This window comes from Cervus canadensis, chromosome 1, assembly GCF_019320065.1.
Source record: "Cervus canadensis isolate Bull #8, Minnesota chromosome 1, ASM1932006v1, whole genome shotgun sequence".
In the NCBI taxonomy this organism is placed as follows: Eukaryota; Metazoa; Chordata; class Mammalia; order Artiodactyla; family Cervidae; genus Cervus; species Cervus canadensis.
In genome coordinates this window covers 34,021,162-34,045,230 of record NC_057386.1, presented here as the reverse complement: position 1 = coordinate 34,045,230, position 24,069 = coordinate 34,021,162, and the positions used below count along the sequence as shown (strand labels likewise).

Sequence of the window (24,069 nt, the reverse complement as noted above, 5' to 3'; positions counted from 1 at the left end):
GTCAATGTATGTTAAATATTGAGAATAGTTTCCCATCCTCGAGGCTCCATGGAAATGTAGCTGCTTTGGTTTCCATGACCATCCTCACCAAGTACCTTAATTTCATAAGGACGAGCACTCAGACCTCAGCACTGCAGTGCCCTCTGCAGACCCTGTAAATTTCCATTTCCGGGCAGATCTGATCCAGCTTCCCCCTCGTGGTGATGTCAGACCTTGGTCCTCCACCTCTCTGGAGCTGGTTCAATGTTTCTGTCAGTTCCTCTTCAGCTTCATTTCCCATAATACACCGGCTTTCCCCTGCCTCCTTCCATAATGTGAGGGTAATGGTTCTACATCCAGCCCAACTTCCTCTCTGACCAGTCCCTCACTTCCTCCTTGTCGCAGTGGATTCCATGTCCACTCACCCCTCCTGCCCCTACCTCTCCACCTCCTGTCTGATCCAGCTCAGGGACCAGCATCTCCTCTCCCCCTTCCCATAAACAAGCAGGCCACTGCCTTGGTTGGCACCAGTGTTTTATTTCAGAGGGAAGGGCTTGAAGGCCCAGGTCTGTCCTGTGCACTCCTGGGGCCTCCAACCTCTCACTTGGCCTTCGGGTTACGGAATTTGCGTCCAGCAAAGACAGCCTTGTCCCCAAGAGCCTCCTCAATCCTGGAAGGCAGACATGGTCAGGGCTGTGGTATTCCAACCCAAAAGCCCTCAGCTCCAGATGCCCAGGCCCACTGTGCCCACAGTACCTCATGAGCTGGTTGTATTTGGCCAGACGCTCTGAGCGGCAGGGGGCACCAGTCTTGATCTGAAGAGAGAAGAATTACAGGAGTTGCAAGAGATTAGAGAGAAGGGATTGCACCTAGCCCCGAGGGAGCAACCTGTGGTGGCATTCAACTCTGGGGCAGGAGGCCAGGGACCCCAAGAAAACTCAAGACACTGGGCAAAGGGGGGCACAGGAGTACCTGTCCTGTGCAGAGCCCCACCACGAGGTCGGCGATGAAGGTGTCCTCGGTCTCTCCGGAGCGGTGGCTCACCATCACCCCCCAGCCGTTAGACTGAGCCAGTTTGCAGCTGGGTGGAGAGGACACTTGATAAGACCTGGTGGGACTTCCTCAGGGTGAAAGCCAGGGGCTGAGTGGGGCCTTACCCCTTTTATTTTGGGGGGTGGGAGATGTGTGGGGAGGGTAAAGTTCTTGGGGAAAGAGAGAAGGGGAGATACCTGATCTTGAATTTGGATTCCTGAGATGCTGGTGGGAAGAAGCAGAATCTGGGAGATGGGGATGGCAGGGGTGGGGACGGGTTGAGGCAGGGTGACAATGACAAAGTTCCAGGGTCAGGTCAGGAGTTAGTCAAAGGTTTGAGGTTGAGAGGGTGGGGTGGGTCAGGAGCCAAGAGAGAGTCAGACCTGGAGTTAGTGGACAAAAGGGTAGATGGAGAGGGTAGAGCTGGGTGGAGGGAGGCCATGATGCCCTGGTCCAGGAGGCACTCACGCCTGGATGGATTCAGTCACCGAGCCAATCTGGTTGACCTTCAGCAGCAGGCAGTTGCAGGCCTTCTTCTCCACAGCCTGGGCAATCCTTTTGGGGTTGGTGACTGTGAGGTCATCCCCCACGATCTGGATGTTGACCCCCGAGAGGAACGAGGTCCAGGTAGCCCAGTCATCCTGGTCAAAAGGATCCTCAATGGACACCACTGGTGGGGGAGGGGAGCAGAGTCGGGTTAAAGGTCAGAAGGGCCTCACAAAGGGGTAATGGGTCAGAAAATTGCAGTGGGGCTAAGGATGAGAGGGACTGAGGTGGTGGCAGCGGAGGGGCCGAGGCCGGTGTGCTGGGCAGCTGCTGGGGACTTGGGCAGGAGCACTGGAAGCCCGGGTCTCACCAGGGTAGTTCTTGATGAAGTTCTTGTACAGTTCACCCAGCTTCTCCCCACTGATGTGTCGAGCGGGGTCATCAGGTGACTTGAAGTCGAGATCGTACTTCCCGTTGCGATAGAACTCAGATGCTGCTACATCCATGCCAATCACCACTTTGTCGGGGTAACCAGCTGCCTGGATGGCCGTCTTCAGCAGCTCCAGGGCTGGGAGAGGGCAAGGGAGGACTTGAGGCTCCAGTGCACCCCATCTCCATGGGGACCCCAGGGGCCTTGCCCCCCCAGGTGCTCACACTGACCTTCATTGTTCTCCAGGATGTTGGGTGCAAAGCCGCCCTCATCACCCACATTGGTGGCATCCTTCCCGTACTTGGCTTTGATGACCCCCTTGAGGTGGTGGTAGACCTCAGCCCCGATGCGCATGGCTTCCTTGAAGGAGCTGGCCCCCACAGGCAGGATCATGAACTCCTGCATGGCCAGCTTGTTTCCAGCATGGGAGCCCCCGTTGATCACGTTGAAGGCCTGAGACAGGGAGAGGGTGCTCAGAACTTGGGCCAGTTTCCAGGAATCAAGAAGGGATTGGGGTGGGGAAGGTGAAGTCAACATGGAATCCTGGATCCCCTACTTACTGGCTGGTCTAGGATGAATAATTTTACTCCTCAGAGCCTCTGCCCTCATTTTCATAAAATGGGGATATCACCTGCTTACCTGCAGGATCTTAGGTGGAAAATTAAGAGAAGTTGGATGTACCCTTCTTAGCATGTGCACCTAACACTGACATGGCACTTACTACAGGCCAGGCACTGCTCTAAGTTCTTTACGTATATTTTATTGGCTCATTTCATTCTCTAAACCACCCTGTAACTAGCTACAGTTTATTATCCTTCACTTTACAGATGAGGAAACTGAGGCTCAGAGAGGTTCAATAAACTTGCCAGAAGTCACACAACTAGGTAAGAGACAAAACCAGGATTCGAACCCAGCAGCTTGTCTCCAGAGCTCAGGCTCTTATACAGTCTGCCTAGTAAGTAACAATAAATGGTAACATTATTGTTGTGATTAAAGTCAAAGGGTTTCCATAAATAGCAAATTTGGTTTCATAAGCATTAAAGAAGACACAAAAATAAAATGCCCAGATCTTTGCCATGAAGAAGCTCTCCATCCGATCTGGGGTTGGGGCACAGCAGAATGAAAAACTGGAGTAACTAAGCCTGGGATTGGAATGTGAAGGAGCCAGTTACATCTAGGGAAAGAAGCAGACAGAGGTTGAAGGGAAGGTTTGGATTGTGGGAAAGGGGAGGGCTGGGCGGCAGTAGGAGAGGTTCCATTTCAGGAAACTGTTTCTTGGAAGCTGGGTCTGGAAGGTGGGTTTTCTGGGGGCTGCCCCTGCCCTCCCCCGATGGATGGTGTGCCTGTGGGATGTGGCCGGGTGGCTGCACTCACGGGGACTGGGAGGATCAGCTCTGGGTTCCCCGCGAGATCTGCAATGTGTCGGTAGAGCGGCACCCCCTTCTCAGCTGCTCCAGCCTTACACACGGCCAGGGACACGCCCAGGATGGCATTGGCCCCAAACTTGGCTGGAGGAAGCAAGTATAAACTGTGAGTGCTCCACCCACAGGGTTTAGGGCTGTCTCCCAGAATGTCCCCTCTGGTCACCCCAGAAAGAATCCAGAGCTCCAAACCACTGGGCACTGAGTAAGTTAACAGATGTCTTCCCCATCCCACCGGGCCCCAAGATCCCCCACCCTAGGGAAACTTGTCAACTTCACGTCTGTGTCCACAGACCGGCCCAAGCCTGGCATGGGGCAGGCATCAGGAAATGCCTGGGAGATGAGTACAAATCCCGCCAGTTACACTGTGCCCCAAAATGCGGGATGCAGAAATAATCCTAACCAGACCTTAGGCCACAGTCCTCCCCTGTCCCGCCCTGGCAGTTCACCCCCGCCCCCCACCAGCCCCCACAGCCCATCCCCTGTCCCTAGCCCTTCACTCACATTTATTCTCTGTCCCATCCAGCTCAATCATAAATTTGTCAACTTTTTCTTGATCCACCACACTTAGTTTCTGGAAGGGCAAGTTTGAGGAGGGGAGAGCAGAGGTTAGATTTCTCAGGAGTCAGGATGTGAGCTAGAGGAAAAAGACATGCAGGTATCGGGGCAGAAGGCTTGGTTGGCCAAGCCTGAGCTTCTGGGGATGAGGCAGTAGGTGAAGGAGTGCGTGTTCTACTTGCCTTTTCCAGCAGCGCGGGGCCAAGGGTCTTGTTGATGTGTTCCACAGCTTTCAGGACCCCTGGAGAGGCCGCAGAGCAGGGGTTCAAGAGACCTATGCAATCAGGTCTCTTCCCGTGGCCCCCAGCTCCTGGAGAACTTTCAGTTCCCCTTTCTCTTCCAATGCCCAACCTTTTTGGCCCCAGGGACCAATATCATGGAAGACAGTTTTTGCATGTACCAGGCATGGGGTGGGGGTAAGGGATGGTTTCCATATGGTTTCCAAGTGCATTCTATTTATTGTGCACTTTATCTCTAATCTAATGTTGCCAGTGATCTGACAAGAGATACCAGTCCATGCCCTGGAGTTTGGGGACCCCTTCTCTACCTTATGCACACATCACATGCCACATTCTGAAACCCCCCTCACATATGGCTCCTCCAGCCTTGGTCTTTCCTCACCTTTCCCCAGGTAGCGAGATTTATCTCCATCTCTTAGTTCCAGAGCTTCATAGATACCTGTGGAAGCGCCACTGGGCACAGCTGCTCGGAATCGGCCTGGGGTGGGAGGAATTGAAAGATCACAGAGAGTCCCATTTACCTCCAAAGGGCCGAGGGGACAGGGGGCAGTGGAGAGAGACCATGGCTCCTCGCTGTGGGGTGGGGCGGTGGGGTGGGGGCGGAGTCAAGCTGGAAGAGCAAGGCCTGGAGAGAAGTCTGGAGAAGGGGATTCCAGAAAAAAGAGTGGATGTAGCATGCAGCTGGGGGGCAAAGGCAGATGGAGTTGGGGGTCTTCCCAGGTAAACCAATTCAATGGCCCTGGGTTACCCTTGGCCGTGTGCAGGTCCACCTCCACAGTGGGGTTGCCCCTGGAGTCCAGGATTTCCCGGGCAAAGATTTTCTGCATGGCCATGGCTGCAGGGTGAGAGGTGTGAATGAGTATGGACAGCTGATCCCTTAAGGAACCCCAAATCCCTTGCCCTTTAAGAGTCTTCCCCACCCCAAGGAGGCAGGTGCTGGAGCTAAAAATACCCCACAAAAAGGTCACAGACCAAAGTGGCAGGCGCAGCCCCCTCCCCCACTCAGAACAGCTCCTGTTCCACCCTCCCATCCTCAGAATACGGGGCCTCTCTTTTTAAAACTCCACCACTTGCTAAACCCCATCTCCCACAAAGCTGCATTATGCCTTCTCCCTCCACCCCCTGGCCAAATACTCTGTTCTCCATGGCTTCCTAGCCTTCAAAGCCTCTCCTGTTACTCTACGTCACTTTTCCTGATCCTCAGCCTTCTCCAAATCCTTGGGGGCCCCAAATTCCACCACCTGACTCCAACTCTAACTCCCCTTCTCCGTCATCTCTGTCTGCCTCCCTTCACAGTCTCATTTTCCTATCCTTGGGTACCCCCATCCTGTGTGCTCCAATCCCTCCAGGATTCTTAAGCACAAGCTGACATTTCCCCCAGGCCAGCACAGCCCTCATCCTTTACCACCCCCATCCCCTGGGGCTGGAAGATTCACCAGACCTGGGATGTCTTCGCTGGGCTCTGAGTCTAGGTGGCAGCTGGGACAGTGTCAGCTCACCCCCTCTCAGGCCGGGCATTTATCCTGGAGCCACCCTGTGCCCCAGCCAGCCCCGCCTCTCCCCCTCTCCATCCTCCCCCTGAAGCTGGGCTGGCATCCAAGTGCCCACTACAGCCTAAAGCAGAAGCCTTTGGCCCTAGGCACCTACCCCCTTCCCAAAAGGTCAATGACTATCCCCTCCTTTCTCTCTTCTCCAATAAAAGTCCTTATTTTTAATTCCATTCCTGGGGAGAAAGAGGAGAGGGGCTTCAGAATGAGGGGGTGGGGGGGTCTCTCCCCGTGTCAGGATTGTATTCCTCTTTTGCAAAGGTTAAAGAGGAACTAGTGCCCTTTAGGAAAGGCCAAGGGTAACCTGAGCCCTACGGGGCTGGGGAGGGGGCCTGGAAGAGGGGCTGCAAGAGTGACATCCACAGCTCACTTGGTGGGCGGGGGACTGTCTCTATCCTCAGTGGGAGCTGGGGAGGGGGTTCCGGCCGAAAGCAGAGCTCTAAATTGAACTGCCCACTCAGAAGGCGAGAGGGTCTCACCTCTCAGGGTCCTCATGGCGGCCTCTCTCCGCTCCACCCCATCCTACCCTCTCCCGGCCGGCGAGGGGAGTGGGGGAGGGGGAAGGCAGACGAATTTAGACAGGCCCTAGGAGTTGGCGCGGCGCCCTGCTGATAGCGCTGGGACAGCACTTATCGCCTGCGTGGAAGCTGTCAGTCAGAAGCCCTTTCTCCACCGATCGCGACCGCGGGCGCTTTAGGGCGTGATCCCAGCCCATCAATGAATGGTGCTGAATCAAAAGTGACCCCCAAAAAATGAATGGACAGAAGGTGAAGTGCCCTTTTCTGAGTGTCTGACCGCCGGGGGTCAGTCGGGTGGGCCTCTAGCGTGGCGGGGAAGTGGGTCTCTGCACTCTGTGATTCTCTCCGTCTCAGCGGGTGCGGCGGGAGTAAGGTCAGCCCTGACTTTGGCTGCAGCCCCGGCCGGGAGCGGAGGGCTTGCGGGTTTCCAGTCGGCTGGCCGGCCGGCGGGCGAGGGTCACCGGCTTCTCGGCTCTTCGCCCCGGACTCGTGAGACCTAGTCTGCCGGCGCCGTAGCCGCCGGCGCCGGGTGACTCACACCCAAGCTCTCTTCCCGAGCTCCCCTCCCCGCCCTGCCCCGCGGTGTGTCTCCCAGCCCCCTCGCCACCCCCCGCCCCTTATCTCTGGCCGCTCCCTCTCGGGAGATTTCCACCCTGGGGTAGGGGGTGCGGTAGGCCAGAGGTCAGGATGGCGGGCGGGGAGCGCCGCCACGTGCCCGCCTGCGGCCCCGCCCGAGCTGGCCAGTGACTCAGCCGCGGCGGCTGTCGAGGAACACCGGTTCGGGGGGCGTCGGGTGCTCCGGGGGTTCCGAGTGGCCGCGCCCGCTGCGGAGGACCGGAGGGAAACGAAGCCCCTTCGCGCCCGGGAGGCGCCCCTCCCCCGAGGGACCGGAAGCGGCCAAGCCCCTCAGCGGCCCCGGCGGCCAGCGCGAACTAGAGTCACCTAAGCCGGACTCCGGGTCCTGCCCCACCCGCTTCCCGGTGGACAGCGAGCGAACTCATCGCAGACAAGTTCTTAGCCTAAGTTTTACTGAAAAAGGAGGGGGAAAAAAAAAAAAAAAACCAAAAGGTCAAAGTTGAAGGGACATTCCCCCTCTTGAAAAAGTTGCATCTTGAGAAACCGCTTAGTATTCTTCCGCCTTGGAAAATAGGCCCGCCCGTCTGGCCCCACGGTGCTCAATGACCTCTGCAGACACGGGCCAAGGGGCACAGCCGGTGACCCAAACTGCTGACCGGGGTTCGGGCAGGGCTGGGACATGGAGTGAGGAATGAGGCTGGAGCTGATCCAGTGAGACACAACCCCCTGGAGTCGAGGTGGGCGCCAGTGAGTGCAGCTTGTGCCGCCCGGGCAGATGCTGGGGACAGAAATGTCCCTGGTGGGTGCCTTCAATTCTGAAGACGGCCGGGGGTATTTGGTCAAATTTCCCTTTACTGCTTTATTTCTTGATTAAATAAAATCAAGAGGGCAGAAGCGGCCAGGCACACGCCACGCCTCGCCTCCGCCCCTTCCGCCCGGCGGGAGACACGTCCCCGGCCTGCCTGCCTTCGCCGAGGGTCCAAATCCGTCCCGCTTGGCGCGCCCTGGCGCGCGCCCGCGAAGCCCGCCGCCTGCCCCAACCGCCCCACGCGCTTTCCCTCCCAGCCCCGGCGCAGGCGCGGGCGCACGCGCCCCGCCGCCGCCCGCCGTTCCTGCCTCCGGCAGAGGTGGGGGAAGGGGGAGTCGTTCTGTTTAACCCTGAGTTACCCGAATCCTCCTTAATTTGCTAAATTTGCAGTTTGCTATTTCTTACTTCTTTCACTTTCCTTCTTCCCTCTGGCTCACTCCCTTTCCCTCCACTAAAGTCTGATAGTTTAGGCGGAGTGGAGCGGGCCCTAACCTTAACTCATCCCCACCCACCCCCATCCTTTTTGCCTCGCTTTCCACCAAACTCTGCAAATTTTGCAATAGGGGGAGGGATTTTTTAAATTGCATTTGCAAAGTTCGGTATCTGGGCAGGCGAGGGGAGGGAGAGAGGGAGTGGGGAGCAGGCCCCGCCCCCACCGCCCTTTGCAAATAAAAATCTAGGGGGGTGGGGAGGAGCAGGAAGTGGCGGTGCGAGGGCTGCTGCACAGCTAGCAGAGCCGCGGTCCGGACGGCAGCGCGTGCCCCAAGCTCTTCGTCTTCCCCCGCCCGCCAGCCCGAGCCCAGCCCGCGGCCCCAGCAGCAGCCCCGAGAGCAGCCCCAATAGCAGCGCCATGGCCGGGTGGAACGCCTACATCGACAACCTCATGGCGGACGGGACCTGTCAGGACGCAGCCATCGTGGGCTATAAGGACTCGCCCTCCGTCTGGGCCGCCGTCCCCGGCAAGACCTTCGTCAACATCACGGTACTGAGAGGCCTGCACGGTCCTGGGGACTGGCCAGGCTTGGACCTGAGGGAGGGACTCGGGTGGGGGCGGGCGCGGTCTGCGGAGGGCGGCGGAAGGCCGTGACCCGGTCCTTGCCCTGGAAGTGGCGCGAATGGCGGCTGCACGTGAGCGGGCCCCTCTATGGCCCCCTGAGTCCTCCGCCCCGGGCGGCGGCGCCCAGCCCGCCCGCCGCCCCGCTTTCCGCGACGGGGCGTTACATCCGGGGCACAGGGCGGGGAGGGTGCGCCGCCCGGTGCGGCGGCCCACTTCCGCCTCCTCCAGGGCGGGTTGGGCACGCGCCGTAGTTTCTACCCGGGATTTTGATTGAGAAGGGACTTGGGGACCCCTGGACCCCTAGCTCCACTTCCGGCCGCCAGCTCGCGCCCCTTCCACCATTGTTCCTCTGATGCGGGAGGGAGCCCCAGTCGCATGGTCTGGGTCCCTGGCTCGACCTCCGTGGGTTCCCTGCCCCTCCCAACTCCGATAGAGAGGGTTAGGGCGCCACACGACGCCCCCCTCCCGGCCAGTCGGCACGTCGGACTCAGCATTCCTGTGAGACCAGTCCCGGGTGTCCCCTCGCCCTCCCTTCCCGCCATCCGGCAGGGCCTGGAGCAGGGGAACTTTGTGAGAAGTTCTAGGACAGTATAAGTGAAGGAAGAAGGGATGACTACTGCTGTCCCCATCACCACCTCCCCTGTCCACACTGCCCGGAAGTGGGGAGGGGGAGCGGAAGTTCTAAAGGGGGGGAAGGGGATTTCCGGGCGGGAGGGGACCGGATGTGGGGATTTGGGGTGTAAGGGGGAGGGGAAGATACGTTCCCCGGGGTATCTAGACCCGAGAGCTGGCTTGTCGGGTCTAGCCCCAGGCCCCCTCCAAAAGTTCTACAACTTTCCCTGAATGCCCCCAGGCATTTGCTTCCTCATCTTAAGAGCATAACTACCTGAACCTAAACTCTAGGTTACTTAGAGACCCAGGCGTCCGGGCCCCTAACAACTCCTGCAGAACCTTTGACCAAATAAGGGCAAAGTTGCTTCTCCTGCTTTGCCCGCCCCCTCCCTTCCCCTCTTCGCTTCTGCTTTTCCTGAAGGAGAGTTCTGAGCATCCAAGGCGCTCCACTCCATTCTCTTAACTGGTTTTTGGCCCCATTTATTTAATGGGTTTGCTTTCCCGATTAAACGACATCTAAATAGACATCTGAGTCAGAGGACTATGTTGTCCCTTCCTGTTAACATTCTCTAGGTTTCAAGATCATGGTTTTGTGCACTTCCAACAATCCTGAGTTTCTCAAATTTCACGAATGTGTATGAAGCACATAACATACACTTCTCGCTCCAGGGGGTTTGGCTTCCTTGAGAAATGGAGGCAGGTGGGAACTCTGGTGTATTGACTGACTTGCTGGGTGTGTGGTTCCCTTTTCAGCCTGCTGAGGTCGGTATACTGGTTGGCAAAGACCGGTCAAGTTTTTTCGTGAACGGGCTAACGCTTGGGGGCCAGAAATGTTCTGTGATCCGGGACTCACTGCTGCAGGACGGAGAATTTACCATGGATCTTCGTACCAAGAGCACCGGTGGAGCCCCAACCTTCAATATCACTGTCACCATGACTGCCAAGAGTGAGTTTTTCTTACCCTTTCTCTAGCTCCAAAATCCCTAACGTACCTCCTTTTGTTAATCTTTTGGGTTCTTCTGTGTGGATCACTTAGTATGAAAAGGATCAAACCAGGTTTCTACTCCCAGCGTGCTGGATGCTGGGGCACTGAATTGTTCCTCTAGTTCTGTCTCAGTTCCTCACCATACAGTATAAAGAAGTTGAACTGTATTACCTCTTAAGTTCCTTCTTACCTTGAGCATTTTCAGAGGAGAAACTCCCTGTTTTCTTGGAGGAGGTAAAAGGTTCATCATAAGTCAACATTCAGCTCTTGTCTTTTGAGCTCTTTTGTGAAAACTTAAGAGGTGGCCGGCTTATCCACAGCCATTTCTAGCCTGAACACAGGAGTCAACAGTCTGGGAGCCTTTGACCCCTAAATTTTACTGTGCTCCTTTCCAGCCTTTAAGCTTGATTTTCCCCTTTTGAAAAGACCTATTGTTTCAGGGTGACTGACAGCCTGCCTGTGTGTGGGGGGTTGGGAGAGATGAGGTTGGGTTACAGCCCCCAGGGTTAGACAGCTGCTGAACAGCTGGCAGGGGGTGGGGTGGTGACACCTGGGTCCTAGCCTCCTTTCTCTTTCCTCCAGCGCTAGTCCTGCTGATGGGCAAAGAAGGTGTCCACGGCGGTATGATCAACAAGAAATGTTATGAAATGGCTTCTCACCTGCGGCGTTCCCAGTACTGACCTCGTCTGGCCCTCCCCTCACCACTCCCCACTGCTTTTGCACCCCTCTCCTTCCCACACACATACATACACCATTTTTATTTTTGGGGCCATTACCCCACACCCCTTATTGCTGCCAAAACCACATGGGCTGGGGGCCCGGGCTAGATGGACAGACACCCCCTGCCCCCAACCCATACCCCTCCTGTGTGTGGTTGGACAATTTTTTTGTTTTTTGGGTTTTTTTTCTGAATAAAAAAGATTCTACTAACAAGGTGCTGTGTGGTTGTAGCCTGGGTGTCAGGATGGAGGACAGCTCTTGTGACCTGCCTCCTTTATCCTGGCTTGGGGTTAGAAGCAGCAGGAGGGTTGAGGGCACTACAAAGTCTTAAGATTTTGAGCTTCTTGCTTTCATGTCCAGGACTAAACATCTGCTTCAGCCCTGCCTGGCCAGATTGGCCAGGCCTTTCACAATAACATATCCAGCCCTAGGTCCCCAGTGTGCTAGCTGAATTGGTGGATAATGGAATAGAGCCATTCAGACCAGAGAATGGGTCCAGGCCTGCGGGCAAGGCAGGGCCAGTTGAGTCATCCTCATGTGTGGGTGGGGCTCTCCCTCTCTGAGTCACAACAGATGCCTACTGGGGCTGTCCCCAAGACGGCAGGTTAGCCTCTCCTCCCCGCACACCCTTGCCCCTGTATGGCAGAAAGGGGCAGTTCCCCAAAGGATGATACATTTCCCTGTGTGAGAATGATCTCACCCTTCCTTAGTCCACAAAAACAATTTTATTAACCCAGTAAGTGAAGACCCTGTCCCTTTGTACCCCCAACCCCTTCAAAAGGATGGAGCTGGATAAGAGGAGAAATCTGGGGTGGAAGTATCTCCTATCCCTGAAAAGTAGAAGACAAGAGAGGAAGAGGGGCTGTGCAAATAGGTCATCAGAGGTGGTGCGGAGGGGAGTATTAAACCAGGATGGCAGCTGAAGAGGTAGAGGGCGAGGGGTCTGTTGAAGACCCAGGAAAGACAAGGGGTGCTGGAGCTAGAGAGCCAAATGAGGAGGGAGGTGTGGGGCTGGAGCCCAGAAGAGGGGTCCGTTCTGAGGCAGGCTGGTCCCTTGGCTCCCCTTCCTCATCACCCTCTTGCCCCTGGGTTTCTTCCTCCTGCTCATCATCCCCAGGACCCCGATGCACAGGCTGCTTGCAGATGGGGCAGGTCTTCCGGGTTTGAGTGAGCCAGGGGTCCACACAGCGGCTGTGATAAGCTGCCAAGAGGAGTGAGGTGAAGCACCTGATGCCTACTGGGGGCCTGGGGGCATGGGCACAGGAAGTGAGGGCCTCACCGTGAGCACAGGGGAGTACCCTCAGCTTGTCCCCATCCTCATATTCATCCAGGCAGATGGCACACACATCATACTGGTCTCCTAGTGGAAGAAGAAAGTCTTTTTACAGAGCCATTCTGAACCAGGGCCCACAGGAAGTCACTCTGGGAGGCCTGTGCTAAACCTGCAAAAGTTATTTTTTTCTGGTTCTAAAGAGCCAGAGGAAGAGTTAAGACGAGCAGGGTGGAACATGAGGAATCTGGGGTTAGAAGGCACATGCAAAGAGAAGCAGAGGTAAGAAGGGAAGTGGGTTTTCTGGGGGTTGGTGTGAGTGGAGAGATAGTGGGAGGAGAGGAAATGGGGTGGGGCTTCTGTCATAGCCTTATAAGGGCATTGGAGGCTCCAGGCCTGAAGACCCAGCCCCTTCTTACCTGTGTCTTCCTTCTCCGGCAGCATCTTCCCCACTCCTTCCATTTTTCTGCTTTATCCTCTTCTCTTACGAGCAAGGTCCTCCATCTTCCCCCCTCCCCCCAACTATTCCATTTAATCATCTTTGCTTTCCACCTCCTGCTCTAAACCTGTCCTGTCCTTTAATGTACGGGTAAAAAAAGGAAAGATAGCATCTCAGACTGACATCTCCCTGCCTCTCTGCCCCTCATCTCCTGGGCTTCAACTCCTTCAGAACCAGGTAAGTGGTGGGAAAGGCCTGCTCTTCTCAACCCTCCTCACCCTTCTGATAGTCATGTGTAGGGATCTGTTTCAGCTGCTCTTTGGTCAGTCGATTTCGCTGGAGTCGTTTCCTATGCTGGATGCAACGAACTATCTGGTGAAAGGGAGTGGATGGATCAGTCTTAGAACAAATCTGGACAATCCAGTACAAACCATCCCTGTCTTGCAACCCCAGAGCCAATCTGGCTTTAAAGGCCTTGACTCTTCCCATTTTGCTCCCTGAGCTACTCACCATCACTGCTCCCATGGCCAAAACCAGCAGTCCCACAATCCCTGTGAAAGGGATGAGGTAATAGCCCAAGGGGAAGCTATTGTCTGGGACCAGAAGCACCCGAGCCCTGGAAAAAGGAAGACCGATATCAGGACAAGAAAGGCAAAAGGACAAAGAAGCAGGACAAAGTAACTGGCTCTGGACAGGGTGTGTGAGGATGGGGGAGAAAGTACCAAGAGGAAGAGTATGATGGGCCTGAGGCTGAATGGTTGGGGCACAGGCTTGGGCTCCAGGTTGGCATGGAAGTGCTGAAGGAAGAGTAGGAAGGAGGGACAGGTCCTACCCCTTCTCGTAGACAAAGAGGGCACGCAGGTACTCGGAGCTCCTCTCCCCAATAAACACAGATGGGATCCAGATCTGCTGCTGGATTTCCTCTGCAGGGATGAGGGCATTACACTGGGAACCCAAGCTGCCACACAAATCCTTTGGTAACCCTGGCATTTGACTCTCTTGCCCCATCCCACCCAAAGCACTGACTTCCCTAAGGCTCCACCCCTCCTGCCATCCTCTCAGTCTAAGCTCTACTGAAAACACAGCTGTCCAGCCTTACCACTATTCCACACCATGTTCAGAAGTTCATTGGAATTCACATTGTGTACCACAGCTGCACCATACCCAGCCTTCTGAGCATTCAAGACCTAGGGAGAAAAGGCAGACGATAAACAGTCATGGGTGTTGCCACCTTTCGTTCCTGGTGCTCACCCTCCCAGCTCCCGCACCACATTCAGCAACCTTGAGGTCAAAGTTGCAGTCGAATCTTCGAAGCAGTGCAATAAAGACTGACCCGTTGACCGGGGCTGGGGGTGGTGGGGCAATGGGGCTGCAGGCATTGTCTGGGTGAGCCTCCACAAGGAAGCCCTGGGGAAGAGAAGCAAACAACAGTTGGATTTCATCTCCCTAGGTTCTGCTCCCCACAGGTCCCACCATGTACTGGCTCCCACGTCCCGCACGTCCTCGTCCCTGGGGTTGGTCTGAGCAACCGCACTAAAGTCGGAAATCTACCTCTTAACCTTCTGAAGATGCAACTCTGGGCAAATGACAGCCCTTTACTAGACTCTGCATCATCCCTCTCTTTCCCACATGAGCTAACCTGTACCCCCACTCCTGGCTAATTCTTCGGCCTTCCAGTTCCCCACTGACTGTAATTCGATTCTCCATTCATCCACATCACTTTCTCAAGTTTTTTCACATTCCCTGCTCTAGTACATACTTGTTTAAAAAAGAAAAAAAAAACCAAATGGAGGTATTTGCACTGAGCCCCCTGTTACCAAACTCAATACTTAATTATAATTTTAGCTTCCCCCAAGAATGGAATCTTAAACCAGTCTATCTGGGGTTACACGGTCAGCATTAGTGAGGTAATCTGCCTGATAGATCCCTTCTGTCCCCTAAAGCAAGGTGATTTTGCCACAAACAAATCTTTGCTGGTATAACTTCCTTGTCCCACCCCTTTCTGCCTGTAAATCTTTTATTTTGTATAGTTCAGAGATCTATCTGCTGGGTAGAATGCTGCCTGATTCATGGGTCATTAAATAAAAGCCAGTAAGAGCTTTAAAATTTACTCCTGTTGAATTTTATTTCTTAACACCTCCCTTTAATTTTCCAATTACCCATCTTACAAACAATACCGGTCTTTATGGCCCAACTGAGTTCTTGCTATATGGTAGTCTGTGAGAAAGTACTACAAAACTGCTTATCTAATTTAATCCTCCCAATAATCCTGTGATAAGTTCTATTATTTTCCTATTTTACAGTAAAACAAATTAAGGCTCAGAGAGATAGTTAACTTGTCAAGATCATAAGGGCAGTAACTGGCTCTAGAGACCCTACCTGTTATCTTAGTCCACTTTCAGTTTCCCTTCCAAGGCCCAGAGTTCTAGTAGACTTTGTCTTTCACCTCCAGATTCTGGATTCCACCACACTCGACGTGCTCTTGCACTTAGTTCCTAACTTGACACTTTTCCCACTAACAGCTCCAAGAAAGGCTCCTGAACCTCTACCCAGGAGAGAGAATTTAAGAAAACAGGAAAAAGGGAAGAAAATCACCTGAAGTCCCTCCTGGCTCAAAGCAGCCCCAAAGAGAGCTGGGAGGTCTGCAAAGTCCATGCTGGCATTGTGGTCCGAGATCTGCGGACAAGAGTCCGTGTCGGCCCTTTAGTGTGCAACCTCTCCCTTCAGCGCCCTTCCCCCATTGGCCCCTCCGACTCACCGCTCGAATGAGCCCCCGGCTGGGGGCCGCTCCCCACAGCACAGTGACCACAACCACAGGAAGCGGGAAGGCCGCAGGGTGCATGGCAGCGGGAGGAGAGGCGGAGGGGGCCGCGTCCGGGTAAGAGGAACAGAAACGGAGTTCTGCGCCCTCTCTGGCCCTCCTTCAGGATCCCAGGGGTCCAACCACCCCCAGGTCCCACTTCCCACCTACATGGGGGCTCGGGGAAGGACCTCCGACTCGGGGAGTGAGGTACCCAACTAGTCTATTGGAGCTGGGAGGGAGAGACTAAAAATAATCCTTTTCTGGTATACGAATAAAACCTGGAAAGGGGACAGAGACCAGCACAGGTGACAGAAAAACTTCTGGAAGGGTGGGGGAGCTCAAAGGGGTGGGACTTCCGGCCAGGTGGGCCGTCTTCCCATCCCCTGGAAGAGTTTCCGGCAAAGAAAGTCAGGCCGCTTCCAGCATCGGACGCTCACGACTAAGGACTTCCGGTTCTAAAAGACCGAATAAAAGAAAGGTCAGAGGTGGAGGCAGTGCCTGTGGCGATGAAAGGAGCACCGATGCATCAGATGACTACTTAGTTTCCCCGCTAGTGCCTAGGACCCTGCAACAGACCGGTTTACAAACCTGTCCTCCTGGCCGCTGCGGTACCTTCAAGTCTCGCGAGAGGCCTCACCGCATTTCCCTTCCACCAGCTGACAGCTTCCTGTACGTATCGCGAGAGACCGCCTAATTCTGACTAGCCTAGCTCAGTCCATCTCGCGAGATCTTCAGATACCTTCCTCTCCTTTTTCCCGCGATTCCAATTCGATAAAAATTGCGCCTTAGCTGGCTTCCAAAATCAGCCACACCCCTTCCCGCACCCATTCTTGAAGCTCCTCCTTCAGCTCCGCCTTACTCCCGGCCGCCTTTGCGCTCGTGCCTGCGCCTGCGCCAACTTCCAGCTAGCGCTGGACCTGAGAGCCGGAGGGGAGTGCGCGCGCGCCCTCGCCCCTGTTGCGCGCGCGGTGTCACCTTGGGCGCGAGCGGGGCCGCGCGCGCACGGGACCGCGAGTCGAGGGCCATTGAGTGGCGATGGCGGCGACGGCGAGTCCCGGGGCTTCTGGGATGGACGGGAAGCCCCGTACCTCCCCTAAGTCCGTCAAGTTCCTGTTTGGGGGCCTGGCCGGGTAAGCTCAGGCCCCAGGGATGGGACAGGAGGAGGAAGGGACGGGTGCAAGGAACCGGGCCCGGTTCTTCTTTGGGTGTGTTGCAGTGAACCGAGCTGACACGGGGTCAGTGCCGTTCCCATCGTATTGCAAGATCCTTGATGGGCTGCCAGGATCTTTTCACCCATCTCAGGGCCCCTCTGGGCTGCATGCACGACCCCCACCAGACCACTTGAGTTTCCCAACCCATTGCTTGACTGCGGGACTGTATGGGGTTTCAGGTCATTGCATGGCTCCTGCTGGACTATATGGGGTCCCAGGTCATGAATGCCCACCTCTCCTTGGATTGGACTGCACGCAGTCCTGGGGTCATTGCTTGACACCCTTGTTGCTGCGTAGAATGCTTTCATTGCATGGTCCCTTCTGGACTGCTGGAATTTTAAGACCAATTGCTCTTGATACAAGTAGAGACTCTTGTACACGTGCCCACCAGCTCCTGAACACTTAGTCAATGGCATGGCAGGCCCTACCCTTTGTGACCTCTTGTTGCTGGGCTCCAAGGGACTTTGGCAGATCTGAGACACCTAGCCCTTGATGCTACCCCTGTCTTCCCCCAGGATGGGAGCTACAGTTTTTGTGCAGCCCTTGGACCTGGTGAAGAACCGGATGCAGCTGAGTGGAGAAGGAGCCAAGAAACGAGAGTACAAAACCAGCTTCCATGCCCTCACCAGCATCCTGAGGGCAGAAGGGCTGAGGGGCATTTACACCGGGTACTAGGGCCAAAGGAAGGGGGTGGGTTGTGGGTTGACAGCTCTAGACCTTGGCTTGATGCACTGACCCCTTCACTCCCCCCCCAGGCTCTCAGCTGGCCTGTTGCGCCAGGCCACCTACACTACTACTCGCCTTGGTATCTATACCGTGCTGTTTGAGCGCCTGACTGGGGCTGATGGTACACCCCCTGGCTTTCTGCTGAAGGCCGTGATTGGCATGACCGCAGGTGCAACTGGTGCCTTTGTGGGGACACCAGCTGAGGTGGCTCTTATCCGCATGACTGCTGATGGCCGGTGAGTTCTAGGTCTGAGCCTGCCCCCAGCCCCATTCCCTGGAATCTAGAATGAAAGAAGTGATTTCTTATCCTAGATCTAGGGCACAGCATTCACCTGTTCACAGCATTCTGGCCTCCCTTTCTTTGTGCCTGTGGAGGCAGAGTGGTCTAGCCCGAACTTGGCCTCTCCCTGCCTTCCCACCAGGCTTCCAGTTGACCAGCGTCGTGGCTACAAAAATGTATTTAATGCCCTGTTTCGAATTGTCCAGGAAGAAGGGGTCCCCACACTATGGAGGGTGAGTAGAGGTACTGGAGACTTGGGGGACCTGGGGTCCAGTCTTGGGCATTTCTGACTCCTCCTCCACCCCTCACCCCAGGGCTGCATCCCTACCATGGCTCGGGCTGTCGTCGTCAATGCCGCCCAGCTTGCCTCCTACTCCCAGTCCAAGCAGTTTTTACTGGACTCAGGTGAGACCCAGAGCTGAGCCCTCAGCTCCCAGCTAGCCTGGACCAGCTTCAAGCTGACTGCCACCCCCTGCTCCACCTCCCCCAGGCTACTTCTCTGACAACATCCTGTGCCACTTCTGTGCCAGCATGATCAGTGGCCTGGTCACCACTGCTGCCTCCATGCCCGTGGACATTGTCAAGACCCGGTGAGTATCTGGACAATCTGGATAGACTTGGGCCTGGAGAGGGACGGGAAAGGCCCTCTTATGTCCTCATGTCCCTACCTCCTGTCCTTCAGGATCCAGAACATGCGGATGATTGACGGGAAGCCAGAATACAAGAATGGGCTGGTGAGGAACCAGAGCCTGGGGCTTGAGCTGCATGGGGGGAAGGGGGAAGAAGGCGGGTAGCTGGGTAAGAGGAAGAGGACCCCAGAGGCCAGGTCCTAGCCTCAGTGCCCTGCCTGCCTTCCTGTCTAGGATGTGCTGGTGAAGGTCGTCCGCTACGAGGGCTTCTTCAGCCTATGGAAAGGCTTTACACCATACTATGCCCGCCTGGGCCCCCACACTGTCCTCACTTTCATCTTCTTGGAGCAGATGAACAAGGCCTACAAGCGTCTCTTCCTCAGTGGCTGAGGCGGATGAGGGGCCTGGAGTCGCTGCGCCGGGGCTCCGTCTCACCCCCTGCTCCTACAGTCAGTGTGCCCCCCAACTCTGGGGGCCTGGACTCTGCTACCCTGGGCCCCTCTATTTATTTTCCCAACACAGTGTGGTTCCCTGCTCTACGGTTAAAGACTTTGGTCTGTCCTGTCCAGCTCCAGCTTGCCCTTCTTGCCCTGATCAGCATCTTCTCTCTGTCCCTGGCTATACCTTGGGGGGACCTTGGAAGCTCACTGGGGATTTCTGGGGCCTCCTTGGATATTAGTTTCAGGGCACATAGGACAGCAGAAGCCCCTCCTTTCTCAGTGGGGAAACCAAGGCAGGGCTGAAGGGACAGGAGAGAGCAGAAGCCATCAAGATGATCAAAGGTCTGCAGTAGGAGGACGTGGCCCTTCCTCCCTCCACCTCACTGAGGACATAATCAATAAATTGGATTGCTGGTACCACCCCCAAATCTGGAGAGTTGTGGGCACAGGAGGGGGAGGACACCGGGCAAATGAACAGATGCTCCTGGAGAATAGGAACTGGAGTTTGTAAGAAAAATTATTAAAGAAAGAGCACTCACGGTTTTTATACAAGTGTTATATAAATCAGTCATATTGTAGCAGGTGACGTATGAGAAAAACCCAAACTCTAGGCTTCCCAGCCGCTCCCCCAAGAACTCGGCAGACGCCCAGGTTGTCTCATGTAATCCCCAGGAAAAGCCTTAGAGGTCTGGTGACTGCTTCTGCAGCCTGAAGAGGGAGGGATTACAGCCTGAGAGGAGAAGGCTGACCTTCGAGGTGGGAGGGAAGGTGGGGGCAGGGCATGGAGTGGACACAGTCAGGCCCCCAGAGCCTGGAGGCTTAGGAAGGGGAAGATGTTTGCTGGAGACTTGATCTGGGCCACAGGCTGGGGAGGATGATTGCCTTCTTTGTTTCTTTAGATGTGGGCTACCAGGCCCTGCCCTCAAGAAGCTTAGAAACCTCTTGGGACATAAAAGGACATAGGAAGGTCAGTTGGAAGAAGAGCCTGGTGCTTGAGGCCTGAAGGCTTCTCCGGAGCCAGGCCAGGGGACAGGCAGGCAGCAGCTGGGAGCTGTCCCCTTGGCAGAACCCATCAGTAGAAGCAGAAGTTGAGCTCAACAGCCTGGTGGTGCAGCCTGGCCCTCCCACCTGTGCCTCTTGTCTTACCGCTCTGCACACATGCTGGCCTGGGCCACAGGAGCTGCTTAGGGACACTTGAAGCCTGGATCTTGTCCTTAATGAGTTCCAAGTCCAGAGGGGAGAGTGACACAGGGAAACAGAGTCACCAGCAGACCATTGCAGGGTGACATGAAGCACCCAGGCCGGTCTGGGCCAGGAGAGACTGCACAGTAACCGACTGGTCAGGGAAGCGGGGTGGGGAAACACTCCTGGCCCTCTGAGAGCAAAGGCTTAGAGAAACTCTGAGGAGCTGAGAATCTCTGCTGAGTCTTAATAGCTGGAGCACTGGCAGTGAAGTGTTTGCTGGGAGAGGGGAAGCCGGATCGTTAGGTGGGTTGGTGCACAGAAGTCATCGGTGGCCAAGCTCAAGAGCTGTATTCTATCATGGGAAGAGTTCAAAGCAAGAAAAGAAATGTCAGGGTTTCACATTAGGAAGATTCTCCCTGCACCACCCGGAGAAGGAGGGGGTCTCCCTGGAGCCAGAAATGCTTAGCCCTCACTCTCATTCTCTGGACCCCAAGTCTGGGCTTGGGCTAGAGGCAGGAGAGAAAGTCTACCCAACATGCTAACGGGAATGGCGGAGCCATGGCACCAGGAGAAGAGAAGTGGGTTCCATTTGCCTGCCTCCTGGCTTGACAGCAGGAAACCTGAGAGTAATTCAGTAAAACCCACCAAGATGTTGCACACTGCCAGGCCCTCCCCTCCCCTTCCCTGCCACCCTGGGCAGAGCAGGAGAGCTGTGTTTCTGGTGCCCCCCGGTGCCAGGAAGCACCCACCTGGCCTAGTACTGCGGGCTGCAGGCAGATACCCTCAGTAGCATCCCTGAGCTCCCGGGAAACTTCTCATTCTTGACTTGGAACTTGCTCGCGGTGGCCTGGTTGTTGGTGACCCCTGGAGGAGAGAAGGAAGGCACCCCAGGCCAGGGAGGTGCAGGTCAGGACCAGAGCTTCTGAGCAGTGCAACTAGGGTGGGGCAACTGGGGCCTTGGGAATGCTGGGGAAGGCACCCCAGCCTTGTTTCCCTCTCCCAAAGAAACAAAATTTCATTTTAAAATTATGTTTATTGTACAAATAACATTACGATGGTGGAAAACTAGAAAATGCTAAACAGAGGAAAAGAACAGAAAACCACCCCTGTTTATACCATCCAGAGACACTCAGGGCCCACATGTTGACACATCTCTTTCCAAGTTTTCCTCAACAGGTACACTTGGGAACCACCTTTACAATGTTATTTGCTCTTACCTAAAACTTCCCCAAAGTGATAGTAATAACCTAGTGGTCTGGGAACCCCACCATCCATGCAGTATAGGGAGCTCTGTTCGGTGACCTCCCCTCCCCCAGCTCCTCCTTGATTTGCTGGGTCTGGGACTGCGTGCAGGGGAAACTCCTGATAAAGGCACAGTAATGAAGACCTCTTTGACCCTGTGCTCCGTACCCACCCACCCCCTATTAGGCCCCAATAGGAGAGTCTATCAGACTCTGTCTCGGGGTCCCCAAACCACCCACCCTCAGAGGCTGTGGCCAGAGTACCTAACACCCACTGTCCCCAGCAGATCCCCACCACGACCCAGGCTCAGGGCTGAAGGCCGCCGACCCGCCTGCAGAGGCCCCATGCGGCCATTAGGCCGTACCCACAGGAAAAGGCTAGAGCGGAAAGTGGGAAGTAAGCCTTGGAAGAAAAGCAGCCAGGCCCGGTGCACCGTCACCTGCTTTCCCCTCTGCAGTTCCAGGTGCGCCGTGTGGGTGGCCGTGGCCAGGGCCCATGGCTTCACCTGCTGGACCCAGCACAGCAGCAGGATGAGGATCACAGAGGCAACCAGGAGCCAGAGGAGACCCAAGATATAGAAGCCCAGGAACAGACAGCAAGAGTCAGAGCTGAGAACAGGGTTGTTTCTGGAATTAGCCAATCCCTGGGCCTTCCAGAGGTTGTCAGTTTCAGAGATGATGGTTATGGTGGATTCTAAGATAGTGGGGAGTGAAATGGATTCTGTGGAGGTTAAGAATATGGTTGGTTGTAAAGTCTCACTTACATGTTCTGGGGTGGTCGGGGTAGTGGGCTCCGGGGTGGTCGGGGTTGTGGGCTCCGGGGTGGTCGGGGTTGTGGGCTCTGGGGTGGTCGGGATTGTGGGTTCCGGGGTGGTCGGGGTAGTGGGCTCCGGGGTGGTCGGGGTAGTGGGCTCTGGGGTGGTCAGGATTGTGGGTTCTGGGGTGGTCGGGGTAGTGGGCTCCGGGGTGGTCGGGGTTGTGGGCTCGGGGTGGTCGGGGTGGGGGGCTCTGGGGTGGTCGGGATTGTGGGTTCTGGGGTGGTCGGGGTTGTGGATTCTGGGGTGGTTGGAGTTGTGGGGGGCTCAGTAGTGGGTTTTAGAGTTTTGGAGGAGGTGATGGAGTCTATAGTAATTCGGATCATGGTCAGGTTCTTAGCTGGAGGCAAGGAGGACACTTGACTGCCTGGCGAAGTAGGCAGTGCTGAATAGAGCAGGTCCCAGTGCATGGTGTGGTTAGAGAGGCTGATCACAGTGCTCTTGACAGGCACCTTGTGTTCCTCTTCGTATTCATCGTAGTCCAGGTAGTCCCTGTCACCAGGGATGGAGCAGCCATCCCCCGAGAAGCGGTAGACATACGTGCCATTCATATCGACACATTGAACGCTCTTCACATCGGGGGTCATGGCCTTAATGTCCACATTTTCCTCCCATACGTACACGTTGCTGGGGTTGTCCTGCAGCCAGCGGCTGAAATAGAGGATCCCGCAGTCGCAGGACCAGGAGTTGTTATGGAAAAAAGCATAAGGCAGGAGGAGCATCCCAAAGAAGTCCGTTGGTATCGTGCGCAGCCTGTTGTTTTGGAGATAGAGGGTGTCAAGTTCCTCCAACCCTTTTAGAAGCTCAGCGGGCAGCTCTTGCAAGTCGTTTTCAGCCAGGTTGAGCTTCTTCAGGCGGGGCGTGGGCACCAGGAGCCCAGGGGGCAGAGTCCTCAGCTGGTTTCCACGCAGATAGAGCTCATGGAGGTGGCTCAGGCCATGCAGAGCATCAGAAGACAGCGAGGTCAGCTTGTTGAAGGACACATCCAGGATGGAGAGAGCTGGCAGTGCCCATCCCAGCTGGGGCAGGCTCCTCAGCTCATTGTGCGCTAGATTCAGGACCTCCAGCCGCGGCAGTTTCGCGTCTGTCTGCAGGCTGGTCAGCTGGCTCTTACCCAGGAACAGCTCAGTGAGGTGGGGCAGATCCACCACGGATTCCATGGAGAAAGTGCCCAGGGGGTTCTCACCCAGGTGGAGGATGGCGGTGTTGACCTGCAGGTTTGGAGGCGGTGCCTTCAGCCCCTTATTTTCACAGTTCACTTCTATCTGGCTGTCCTTGTGGCCAACTTCACAGATGGGGGCGGAGTGTGAAGGGCTTGGCAGCAGGAGCAGCAAGAGGAGGAGGGGCATGGTGACCTGTGGGCAAGGGAGGCTTGAGTGGGCACCCCTCGGGCCCCCAGCAGTATGCCTCCGGGCCCTGGCCCCCACTACAGCCTCTAGGATTATTCCAGAAACTCAGCTCCCACACCTCTCTCCCTCCATTCCCCTCTCCTCCCCTTCTCCAGCAAAGCCTGAACTACTAGCTCCAGCCCTTGGCTGTTATCCCTCCCTCAGGCCCTGGCCTCCCCGAGCCCTGGCCCCAGCTCACAGACCGGCAGAAGAACCTCCAGAGACACAGAGCTTCTTCCAGGGTGTAACTTGGTCCTTCTGTCTTCCAGCTCCAGGGAGGCCCTGGTTAGGAGCAGGAAGGGGGTAGGGATGGGGAGGAAATGGCAGCCTGATATGGGCTCCCGGGACCCGGGAACAGCCTCCATCCTGGACACAGACCCTTATCACATCCTTCCACAACTTGCCCTGAGCCCTCCTTTTGGCTCTGTTCTCGCCTGCTCTCCTTCTACCTTGGGGAGATTGGGGGTGGACTCCAACCACCACTCGCTTCCAGGCTTTAAAAACCTCTCCAGCTGCCCCCCTCATTTCCCCTTCACAGCTGCATTCTTAGAATTGCCTACTTTTCACGCTGGCCTTCCTCTCCCTCCTCACCCTCCTCTAGGCCGTTTCCCACCTATCCCCTACTCCGTGGACTCAGTTCCCGCCATGTGCCTCTGACCCTCTGCATCTACCCG

The 24,069-nt window shown here is 55.8% G+C and overlaps 5 protein-coding genes across 6 annotated transcripts; 2 read left to right on the top strand and 3 right to left on the bottom strand.

Annotated features, from left to right (window-relative positions):
• Window positions 1-496: 496 nt before the first annotated feature.
• ENO3 (enolase 3) lies at window positions 497-6,414 on the bottom strand. 2 transcript variants are annotated; one of them, XM_043476962.1, is made up of 12 exons: window positions 6,172-6,414; window positions 4,894-4,980; window positions 4,528-4,623; window positions 4,089-4,147; window positions 3,853-3,922; window positions 3,302-3,435; window positions 2,158-2,380; window positions 1,868-2,065; window positions 1,480-1,681; window positions 952-1,060; window positions 736-794; window positions 497-649 (listed from the first exon to the last, which is right to left on the bottom strand). In XM_043476962.1, the coding sequence occupies exons 1-12, from the start codon at window positions 6,185-6,187 to the stop codon at window positions 580-582; spliced, it is 1,323 nt and encodes a 440-aa protein (XP_043332897.1). In that variant the 5' UTR covers window positions 6,188-6,414; the 3' UTR covers window positions 497-579. The 2 variants fall into 2 exon arrangements, with proteins under 2 accessions (XP_043332897.1, XP_043332900.1); XM_043476965.1 differs by lacking the exon at window positions 6,172-6,414 and adding an exon at window positions 5,587-5,726.
• Window positions 6,415-7,860: 1,446 nt separating this feature from the next.
• PFN1 (profilin 1) lies at window positions 7,861-11,181 on the top strand. The gene is made up of 3 exons (XM_043477055.1): window positions 7,861-8,576; window positions 10,017-10,209; window positions 10,831-11,181. The coding sequence occupies exons 1-3, from the start codon at window positions 8,445-8,447 to the stop codon at window positions 10,926-10,928; spliced, it is 423 nt and encodes a 140-aa protein (XP_043332990.1). The 5' UTR covers window positions 7,861-8,444; the 3' UTR covers window positions 10,929-11,181.
• Window positions 11,015-16,315, bottom strand: RNF167 (ring finger protein 167). Its single transcript, XM_043476973.1, has 10 exons — window positions 16,069-16,315; window positions 15,436-15,935; window positions 15,273-15,353; window positions 13,959-14,084; window positions 13,777-13,864; window positions 13,510-13,600; window positions 13,188-13,293; window positions 12,956-13,049; window positions 12,248-12,328; window positions 11,015-12,169 (listed from the first exon to the last, which is right to left on the bottom strand). Exons 2-10 carry the CDS (start codon window positions 15,517-15,519, stop codon window positions 11,871-11,873), a joined length of 1,050 nt encoding a protein of 349 aa, XP_043332908.1. The 5' UTR covers window positions 15,520-15,935; window positions 16,069-16,315; the 3' UTR covers window positions 11,015-11,870.
• A 49-nt stretch (window positions 16,316-16,364) lies between these two features.
• SLC25A11 (solute carrier family 25 member 11) lies at window positions 16,365-19,188 on the top strand. Its single transcript, XM_043476987.1, has 8 exons — window positions 16,365-16,610; window positions 17,207-17,359; window positions 17,447-17,653; window positions 17,840-17,930; window positions 18,012-18,102; window positions 18,188-18,287; window positions 18,380-18,431; window positions 18,561-19,188. The coding sequence occupies exons 1-8, from the start codon at window positions 16,516-16,518 to the stop codon at window positions 18,714-18,716; spliced, it is 945 nt and encodes a 314-aa protein (XP_043332922.1). The 5' UTR covers window positions 16,365-16,515; the 3' UTR covers window positions 18,717-19,188.
• A 1,783-nt stretch (window positions 19,189-20,971) lies between these two features.
• GP1BA (glycoprotein Ib platelet subunit alpha) lies at window positions 20,972-23,833 on the bottom strand. The gene is given in 3 exon segments (XM_043476948.1): window positions 20,972-22,181; window positions 22,184-23,362; window positions 23,599-23,833. Coding segments are annotated over 3 exon segments (2,088 nt in total). The 5' UTR covers window positions 23,761-23,833; the 3' UTR covers window positions 20,972-21,434.
• Window positions 23,834-24,069: the final 236 nt, after the last annotated feature.

Coding starts and splice junctions, on each gene's coding strand:
- RNF167 (XM_043476973.1), bottom strand. CDS start 15,519: ATGCACCCTGCGGCCTTCCCGCTTCCTGTGGTTGTGGTCACTGTGCTG. Junction 13,601..13,776: donor GAACATGGTGTGGAATAGTG/GTAAGGCTGGAC, acceptor TCATCCCTGCAG/AGGAAATCCAGCAGCAGATC. Junction 12,329..12,955: donor TACACATGACTATCAGAAGG/GTGAGGAGGGTT, acceptor TTCTTCCACTAG/GAGACCAGTATGATGTGTGT.
- ENO3 (XM_043476962.1), bottom strand. Junction 4,624..4,893: donor GGACCTGCACACGGCCAAGG/GTAACCCAGGGC, acceptor CTCCCACCCCAG/GCCGATTCCGAGCAGCTGTG. Junction 4,148..4,527: donor ATCTCGCTACCTGGGGAAAG/GTGAGGAAAGAC, acceptor CGGCCTCTCCAG/GGGTCCTGAAAGCTGTGGAA.
- SLC25A11 (XM_043476987.1), top strand. CDS start 16,516: ATGGCGGCGACGGCGAGTCCCGGGGCTTCTGGGATGGACGGGAAGCCC. Junction 17,931..18,011: donor GGGTCCCCACACTATGGAGG/GTGAGTAGAGGT, acceptor CCCTCACCCCAG/GGCTGCATCCCTACCATGGC. Junction 18,288..18,379: donor GTGGACATTGTCAAGACCCG/GTGAGTATCTGG, acceptor CCTGTCCTTCAG/GATCCAGAACATGCGGATGA.
- PFN1 (XM_043477055.1), top strand. CDS start 8,445: ATGGCCGGGTGGAACGCCTACATCGACAACCTCATGGCGGACGGGACC. Junction 8,577..10,016: donor AGACCTTCGTCAACATCACG/GTACTGAGAGGC, acceptor TTCCCTTTTCAG/CCTGCTGAGGTCGGTATACT. Junction 10,210..10,830: donor TGTCACCATGACTGCCAAGA/GTGAGTTTTTCT, acceptor TCTTTCCTCCAG/CGCTAGTCCTGCTGATGGGC.